Source organism: Kogia breviceps, chromosome 18 (assembly GCF_026419965.1).
Source record: "Kogia breviceps isolate mKogBre1 chromosome 18, mKogBre1 haplotype 1, whole genome shotgun sequence".
In the NCBI taxonomy this organism is placed as follows: Eukaryota; Metazoa; Chordata; class Mammalia; order Artiodactyla; family Physeteridae; genus Kogia; species Kogia breviceps.
Window position 1 is genome coordinate 10,356,440 of NC_081327.1, and position 8,688 is coordinate 10,365,127.

At 57.9% G+C, this 8,688-nt stretch overlaps 2 protein-coding genes across 3 annotated transcripts in view; both read left to right on the top strand.

Moving 5' to 3' along the window:
- The window catches only part of RPS19 (ribosomal protein S19), a 115,455-nt gene extending 114,061 nt beyond the window's left edge, over positions 1 to 1,394 (top strand). For both annotated transcript variants that reach the window (XM_067020245.1, XM_059045180.2), the window contains exons 5-6: positions 388 to 442; positions 1,329 to 1,394. In XM_067020245.1, coding sequence (XP_066876346.1) covers positions 388 to 442; positions 1,329 to 1,355 — 82 coding nt within the window. In that variant the 3' untranslated portion in view covers positions 1,356 to 1,394. The remainder of the gene's footprint in view (positions 1 to 387; positions 443 to 1,328) is intronic.
- Positions 1,395 to 5,296: 3,902 nt separating this feature from the next.
- CD79A (CD79a molecule) lies at positions 5,297 to 8,645 on the top strand. Its single transcript, XM_067018451.1, has 5 exons — positions 5,297 to 5,391; positions 6,748 to 7,041; positions 7,328 to 7,446; positions 7,986 to 8,054; positions 8,199 to 8,645. Exons 1-5 carry the CDS (start codon positions 5,316 to 5,318, stop codon positions 8,310 to 8,312), a joined length of 672 nt encoding a protein of 223 aa, XP_066874552.1. The 5' UTR covers positions 5,297 to 5,315; the 3' UTR covers positions 8,313 to 8,645.
- Positions 8,646 to 8,688: the final 43 nt, after the last annotated feature.

Below are 8,688 nucleotides of genomic sequence, written 5' to 3' on the forward strand. Positions count from 1 at the left end.
GGGGATTCTTCAGAAAAGCGCACAGCGCGGGGCCTCACCCCAACCTCTCTGGCTAACTACTCCAGGCCCCAGGAAGGTAATTCAGCGACTGTCCGCTTTCATTAGCCTGCTCGTTAGCTTTTCCCAATTGATTTTTCGGGGCTTTTGATCTAATGCTTGCACAAACGGTACCCCATCAGCTCCCAGGGGAGCTCCCACTCCAGCCTCCAGCTTGTTGGAATGCAGCCGACTGGGGACCTCAGTGGGACTTGGCTGGTGTCATGTGGTCCTGTGGCCAGGTGCCTTCTTGGAAAGCCTGCCTCGTGTCCAGGAGAGGCCTGGCAGGGATCAGGGACGCTGGTGGGAGCCCGCACTCACCTGGGGCTACATGACCCTTCTCTCCCACAGGGGCCGCAAACTAACACCTCAGGGACAGAGAGATCTGGACAGAATCGCTGGACAGGTGAGGGCTGGGTACCTCAGTCACCGCCTGGGTGTTTCTGGAGCCTGCGTTTTGTCAGATCGGAGTTTCCTCCCCTGGAGGGCACAGCCCAGGGAAGGAGGGTGCAGGAGAAAGAACGTTTCCGACAGACTTCCTGTGGGGGCTGGTTGAAAATGCAGGTGCCTGGCTGAAGGGAGGCGCAGGGTGCAGCCCGCTGGGCTGGCTTCTCCTGCCGGGCACGCGCCCACACACGCGACTCCCTCTTCCAGAGTCAGCCTTCTCATTCTGACTGCAGTGTTTCTTCCTTAGTCTCCATGCTTACTGAGTGTTAGGGTGCCTCAGAAGCCAGGTCTCCGGCCAGATGCTGACTGACTATAGACACCCTGGGCCAGAGTCCCTTCGTCTGGAGCCAGTCTCCCTGTCTGTAGAGTGATCTGCTTTGCCTACCTCGGAGGGGGGTGGTGAGGATTCAATGAGCTGCAGCAACAGAGGCCCCCAGGGCCTGGCATGAGCCCATTGTTTTTCCTATTGACTCAGGCCTCCTAGGAGTCTTGGACTGTTGAGTCACTTAAGTGTCAGAAGAGAATGGAGGTGTCAGCCCTCTGGGGACTGGGGGTGGCCTGGAATGAGAAGGTGGCTCTTCCAGGGCAGAGCAGGGCCTGGCACAAACAGCAGCGTGGAGCAATGGGCAGATGTTGGAAACAAGACAAGCCTCTCTTCCTTGCAAGTCCCAGTTTTATCCTGTAAAATGGGGAGGTACCCAAGATTGTGAGGATCGGATGAGATGAATATATGTAAACCACGAATCAGGGTGCCTGGCGTCCCATGGCTACTGGGGAGCTGCTGCGAGGTGCTGGAGCACAGACCCCACAACTGGTCTTAACTATTTGTCCGTCCTTTCCCACAGGTGGCAGCTGCCAACAAGAAGCATTAGAACAAATGATGCTGGGTTAATAAATTGCCTCATTCGTAATCCTGGTCTGGGTCTCTTGATTGGGGGGTGGCCGGGCAAGAGGAAGGAGCGCTGCACTGCACTTCGCTTCCACTGAGAAAGAGGGGCCAGGGCCTTTCCTGGCTGGCCGTGGTACTCAACAGCGTCGGAAACCTGAGGCCTGGCCTTCCAGGTTCACGCGGTTCTGCCCCAAGTGGGCGAGATGGTGGTGTAAGACCCAGGGGCCCTCACTCCTCTCCCACACCTTGCCTTCGCGGTTCTCAGAAAAAGAAACTGAAAGTTCAAGCCGCAGCCCCACGTGGAGCCTTCGACCCTACTGGAACAAAACAGGAGGGCCTTGGGGCTCAGGTGCTGCTTCTCTGCAAGGAAGTGGACAAGGACAGCCGTCACTCGGGGTGGTCCTGTGTGTGCCTCCAGCCCAAGGTGACCTGCTGAGTATACCCGTCCTTTTCCCGACCTACACGGGAGCCTTCGCTGTGGGGATCTCTGGCCTGGGCCCTGCTGTAAGATGGAGCTAGCTGTACCTGCCCCAAGAATTGGGATGCAGAGCTGAAGCTGCAGCGGGGACCCGGCTGGCAGGGGGCTGCTACTTACTTCCTAAAGGGAAGGGCATAGCCCCTGCGTAGAGGCCAAGTTCCCAGGGCCCTCGTGGTGTCGCCGTCCACCGCAGTTCTGCATGGTGATTGGCTCTTTGCACTAATGGGATGGGAGCTCCACTTGTGATTGGTCTGCTGGTCCAGGTGGGAGATACAAAGGGCTTCCAGTAGGCAGGTGCTAAGCTTTGGAAGGGCCCCCTTACCACCCCATGAGACCTGGCCCACCTCCCAGTTGGGGGAAACATGCTGAGCCTGAGCTGGCTAGGCCAAGACCCCTGAGGTTCCCCCATCCCAAGTTACTCCTCAGGTCAAACTCATTTCCTTCCAGTGCCAAGCCTGGCTTTGAACTCCAAATGACTTGGGTTCAAATTCTAACGCTGCCCAAAATTCTGTGCGACCTTGAGCAACTTACCCTCACCTTTCTGCTCCTGCCTGTAAAGCTGCTTACTCCTACCTGAGGGATTCGGGGAGATGCCGTGTCTTGGCTCAAAGCAGCACACCTGATGGACTAAGGTGTTCAAAATGGAAAGAATATCAAACCAAAGAGTCCCCTACACCCAGTGGGGGATGAAGGTGTCATTTCCCCCCAGCCTGGAAGTTGTCAGGGCTGGAAGACCTGATCTGAATAAACACTGGACTAGAGCCTACCACGTGCAAGGTGCTTTATAAATACATCACTTAATACTCAGTGAAGTAGGTGCCAAAAAGCGCAGTTTGGAGATAGGGAAGGTAAGTCACAGGTTGGGTAATTTGCCTGATGTCCCACAGCCAGGAGGTGGCAAAGCCAGCATTTGGACCTGGACTCTAGCCACTACAGGGCACTGTCCCCTTAGAAGTGGGGAAAATGAGGCCCAACGGGTTACACTCCTGGGCATGGCCTTGAGCCAGTCACTCCTTGTTTGGGGCCTAAGTTTCCTCTTTTGCTGATTGAGGATGAAGATATTTCCACAGTCGTCCTGGGAATGCAATGCCAAGCGTCTGATTTGCTCACACAGTGCCAGATACCAGGGTGCTGGGTAAGCGGGAGGTGGAGGTGCCCAGACAGGCCAGCGAGTCAGAGGGCCTGCAATGCGTTGGCTGTGCCCCTCCAGCCACTGGGGGGCAGTCGAGGGCCTGGAAACCGGCTCAGCCAGGAAGGATGCTGAAGGAGGTGTATTCCTAAGGGCTGCAGCGTCTGGATCCAGACTTCTTCCTACATGGGGGTTATAGGAAGAACTTTAGTACAGAGGGGCTAATGACCTGCTGTACAGAGAGGGCCCCAACAGAACACCTGGGTCCCTGGAGGGAAGGAGGGAAGGCCCGAGGGCAAGAGAAGAGGAACTGTGTCCTAGGAACTGTGCTAAGCACACTGTGATATTCTTACAGCCTCACAGGTAGGGAGGTTATGTCCAGATTACAGGAGGAGAAACTGAGGCTCAGATGATCAGAGCTGAGATTCAAACCCAGGAGGTGTGAACTCTTGAGGCCCATGTTCTTCTGTGTGGTGCTAGTTGCACCTTCTCTTTAAATTACAAAATACTTCAAGCATGCAGAACAGTATATATACATAATAGTGTAACAAAGACCCATGGGGCTTCCCTGGTGGCTCAGTGGTTAAGAATCTACCTGCCAATGCAGGGGGCACGGGTTCGAGCCCCGGTCCGGGAAGATCCCACGTGCCGCAGAGCAACTAAGCCCGTGCGCTGCAACTACTGAGCCTGCGCTCTAGAACCCGCGAGCCACAGCTACTGAAGCCTGCGTGCCTAGAGCCCGTGCTCCGCAACAAGAGAAGCCACCGTAATGAGAAGCCCATGCGCCGCAACGAAGAGTAGCCCCCGCTCGCCGCAACTAGAGAAAGCCCGCGTGCAGCAACGAAGACCCCGCGCAGCCATAAATAAATAAATAAATAAGACCCGTGAACCCACCACCCAGCTTAAAAAGTAAAACAAGACATAAAACTAAGACAAAGCCCTCTGCGTACCCTCCCCAGTCACAACCTCCTTGCTTCCCCCAGAGGTAACCCCTCTCAGGAGTGGGGTATCACTCCCCTGCGTGCGTTTACACCTTTACTGTAGACACATGTGTCCCTAACAGCCCACGCTGTTGTTTTGCCTTTTGAAAACAAGCCAGCTGGATCCTGTCATAGTACATTTCTTCTCATTTTCTTGTTGTTTCTGAGATGCAGCCATGTTGACAAGCAAAGCTCGGCCTCTTCTCCTGCTGTGTGCTACTCTATTGACTGACTATACCTCAATTTATGCATCCCTTCTCCTGTAAATGGGCTTTTTGTCTGTTTCCCAGTTTTTGCTACCAAAAATCTCCCTGCCATGAATTTTTTCATGGTGTCTCCTTGTGTGTGTGTGTGTGTGTATGCGTGTGTGTGTACGCGCGCGCATGTATGAGATGGTCCCCTAACTGCTCACAAACATCTAAACAACCTCATGTCATTCCCCTCCCCCACCCCTCAGGCCTCATTTTCCTCCCACTTGACCTACAATAATACTCAAAGGAAGCTGGTCACACATAAGTGACTTGGAATCCCTGCTCTACCACCAGCCTGTATAAACTGGGCAAGTAACAGTGATGGTGTCCCCTCTCTGTGATGGCCTCAGCTTCCTCCCCTGTAAAATTGGGGGTGGCCTACCTTGCCCACTTGTGGAGAGGCTGAAATGAAAGAACACCAAGAAAGAGCCCATCCTGGCCCTTTGGGTGTCGGGAACATCAACTTATGTCACAACATCAGGGAGATATTTTTATCCCCATCTCTTGAATTAAAAATGCCAAATCTTGGAAAGGGAAGCCACCACCTAGTCACGGAGCTGGTGGGCCTGCCTCATGAGCATTAATAGTAACTAACATTTACTGAGCACCTACTACGTGCCAGGCCCTGTGTTCAGTGCTGTGCACGTACAACCTCTTTAAATCCTCTTTTCCAACCCCAAGGAGGGAGGACACGGAGGCTCAGAGAGGGGACAAGTTTTGCCCAAGGCCAGTGAGAGGCAAAGACCAGGCTCGGAGCCACCCGCGTCCCCTGACCACCTGTGTGCAGCAGGCACCCCGAACTCCGGCTCCCTCGGGCTTGACGAGCCAGGCCTTAAACCAACCTCTTTCCCCTACCCAAGCAGCCTCCTCTCGGGGGAGTTGTGGCGGCCACAGGTGCAGGGAGCAGTTCCTCTCCACTCATGGCCTGAAGCCTCCCGGCAGGGGCTGCCCCCAGCCTGACAACCAAAGGACCCAGCAGTGGGGCCAATGGAGCCCATCTCCGCAGGGCTGGGCAGGAAGTGGGGCGGGGTTTGGGGCTTGGCCGAGGTGGGATCTGGTACCCCAGGGCCGCTGCAACCCAGACAAAACAACCCACTGGGAGAAGATGCCTGGGGGTCCCCAAGCCCTCCGAACCCCACGTGCCACCATCTTTCTCCTCTTGATCTTCGCTGCTGGCCTGGGTACGTGGTCAACAGGCAGGTGCTGGGGGGAGGTGGGGGGGGGGGAACTGGGAGACTGTTGAGACGGCCCAGGCAGTGGGGACGGGAGAGGAGCTGGCAGGAGGGGGGCTAGAAAAGACCCCGTAGAAACTGCATCTGCTTGACTGTCCCAAGCAGGCCAACAGGAGGCTGGAGGGGGGCTCAGCGAAGGGGGAGGCAGGGTGAGAGACACCTTCCGCACCCCCTCAGCCCCCCAGATCAAAATAAGGAACTGAGGTTGCCCTTGACTGAGCTCCAGAGCTGGGGGCAGGGAGGGGACTGTGGGTAGAGCTCAGCTTCAGGGGAGAAAAAGCTTTCTCCTTCTCTGCCTTGATTCCCAGTCAGCACCCCCTACACAGGGAACTCCTTCTCAGTGCTGGGGGGCCAGTGACCTTCCCCCTTCCCCTCCCACGCAATGCCAGCTGGCAGGGCTGTGACCACCCCGTTTGACGGAGGAGTTGAGAGAGGTGGCCGGTCACCCCACATTTCCACTGGGAGCTGAGTTTGGAGTCCGTGACCCTCAGGTTGCTGCCTCTGCCGTCACCTCTCTCCTCCTCCCGCCACAGGCAGCCACGTGGACTGGCCCGAGGGCAGAGAGGGGGCAGGGGGGGCGGGGATAGTGGCACAAGAACTGGGCCTTCCCCAGCCTGGGCCAGCCAGCCCCCTCCCGCCAACCACCTAGCTGAGGCCCTCCCCTAATGCCCAGCCCAGCCCAGACACTGAACTCACCCCTGGCCCCCAGCTTGACACCACAAAGTTACGCAAACGGAGGACGAGGGGCAGGCCCAGGGTCACAGGGCAGGATGGGCTCAGGAAGCGGCAGGAAGGGGCCCAGGGCCAGGGGGCCAGGGTTCGAACCCCTGAGCCACTCCTGCCGCCCTGGGCCTCAGCTGTCACACTTGTAAAATGGGATAATGAGAGAACCGACGTCTAAGGGTTCTGTGGCAGTTATACACGATACATAAAGCTCCAGGTGTGTGGCCAGGCTGGAGTTGGGGTGAGAAAATAATCTAGGAAGGCCTGCAGGAGGAGGTGATGCCCAAACTGATTCTAGAAAGAGCTGCCTGGCCAGGGGCACTGCTAGCGCTAGAGACCCGACTATCCAAGTGCCAGTGAGACCAGTGGGGCCGAAGCTCGGAGCAGGTACGGAGAGGGTGGCAGGAGGCGGCTCCGGAGAGGCGAGTGGGGACCCCCCCCAGTGGTGTGTCACTCACACTCTTCTGCACACACTCCCGCCACACACACATGCACACACACAGCCAGGAGCGCTGCAGCGGCAGGGGCCGGGCTGGGCCTGTGTCTCCATTCACGGCCCCCCACGCATGCGCTTCTCTGCAGGCCCCATGTGCCAGGCCCTGTGGGTGGGCTGGGACCCACCATCGGTGACGGTGAGCATTGGGGAAGAGGTCCGCCTCCTGTGCAGACACAATGGCAGCAACCCCAACGTCACATGGTGGTACGTCCTCCAAGGCAACTCCACGTGGCCGCCTATGATTGAGCTCTCAAGCCCAGGCCCCAAGGGCGAGCTGATCATCCAGCAGGTGAACAAGAGCCACAGGGGCATGTACAGGTGCCAAGTCAACGAAGGCCAGAAGGTCTGGCGCTCCTGTGGGACCTACCTCCGCGTGCGTGGTGAGTGCGCGTCACTCCACAGCTGGGCCGCTGGCTTCCTCACCTGTGACGGGGGCGGAGCCAGTGCCTGGCTCACACACAGCAGTGGATTGATTTCCTCACCTGCAAGGCGGGGACTTCAGTGGTCTTGGGCCTCCGCGGGGGTGTGGCCAGTTGGGCCTCCGCGGGGGTGTGGCCAGTTGGGCCTCCGCGGGGGTGTGGCCAGTTGGGCCTCCGTGGGGGTGTGGCCAGGAGGCAAGGGGAGGACTTGAGGTGCTGGGCTCTGAGCAACGCTCCCTCCTCACAGAGCCACTCCCCAGGCCCTTCCTGGACATAGGCGAGGGCACCAAGAACAACATCATCACGGCCGAGGGCATCATTCTGCTGATCTGCGCCGTGGTGCCTGGGACGCTGCTGCTCTTCAGGGTGAGCCATGCCGGGGACCAGCGGCCCCCCTGAAACTTGACAGAATGGCAGCACCCACCTCAGAGGGGCTGTGAGGGGGTCAGGAATTTAATATAGTGAAAGCATTTTACATGGCGCTGGGCCCGGAGGGGAGTCCCGGCTCAGTCTCCCCTCAGGGCTGTCCTCACGTTCCCCGCCCCCCACAGAGATGTCCACCTCTCCCCCTCTACCCAGGAATGCTGTAGCCTCCAGATGTAGCCAAGGCCAGGGAAGATGGGGGCTGGTGTCCTCCCAGAGTCTCTGGCCAGCACCAGTCTCTCTTGAGGCCGCAGGGCAACTACAGCCATTTACTATTATTGCTGTTGTGATTCGTGGAGACGAACAGGCAGTGGCGACAGCCCAAAGGACACTGGCTTGGACCCAGAGGGACCTGCCACTTACAGGACATGTGGCTCTGGGCATGTCCCTTACCCTTTCCGGTAAAGCACCTCCTGGCCTCCATGAGGGTCTGAAAACACATTCTCTCCCCCCATTCACGGAGGCTCCCAATCCCCCAACAGAAACGGTGGCAGAACATGAAATTCGGGGCAGATGTCCAGGATGACTATGAAGATGAAAATCTTTATGAGGTGAGTGGAAGGTGGGGGCAGGTGCGGGGCAGGTGCGTGTCTGTGGGGTGGGCGGGGCTCTTACGGGGTTCCTCCCTGAGGTTGGCCGGGGGCAGGGACCCAGGTGTCAGGGCCCTGAGGCTCACCACCCCGTTTCCACCCCAGGGCCTGAACCTCGATGACTGCTCCATGTATGAGGACATCTCCCGGGGCCTCCAGGGCACCTACCAGGATGTGGGCAGCCTCCACATCGGAGACGTTCAGCTGGAGAAGCCGTGACCCAGCCGGGCTGCCCCACCAGCTGTGCACCCAAACCGTGTCTCAGCCCACTTCCTTGGAACCCGCTCTCTTTTCACAATCTCTCCTGGGAGTATCCTGACTCAACTTCTTGGGAGTGTCCACTCTTCTTCCCTCTGGACCGTCCTCGTCCCCTCCCCACACCCGAACTCAATCCTCCCCTGACTGCCTTTCCCAGGCTCCCCCCCATCCAGCGGATAATGAGCCCTTAGTCGCTGCTTCTAGGGGAGCTGATTGTAGCCGCCTCATTAGGGCCACCTCCCCACTCCCTGCTCTGTCATGGCCACTTAGTGATAATAAATCCTTCCCAACTGCAGACCTTTGCAGGAGTCACGGATCTCACGGGCACCACTCCCCC

Coding starts and splice junctions, on each gene's coding strand:
- CD79A (XM_067018451.1), top strand. CDS start 5,316: ATGCCTGGGGGTCCCCAAGCCCTCCGAACCCCACGTGCCACCATCTTT. Junction 7,042..7,327: donor GACCTACCTCCGCGTGCGTG/GTGAGTGCGCGT, acceptor CCCTCCTCACAG/AGCCACTCCCCAGGCCCTTC. Junction 8,055..8,198: donor AAGATGAAAATCTTTATGAG/GTGAGTGGAAGG, acceptor TTTCCACCCCAG/GGCCTGAACCTCGATGACTG.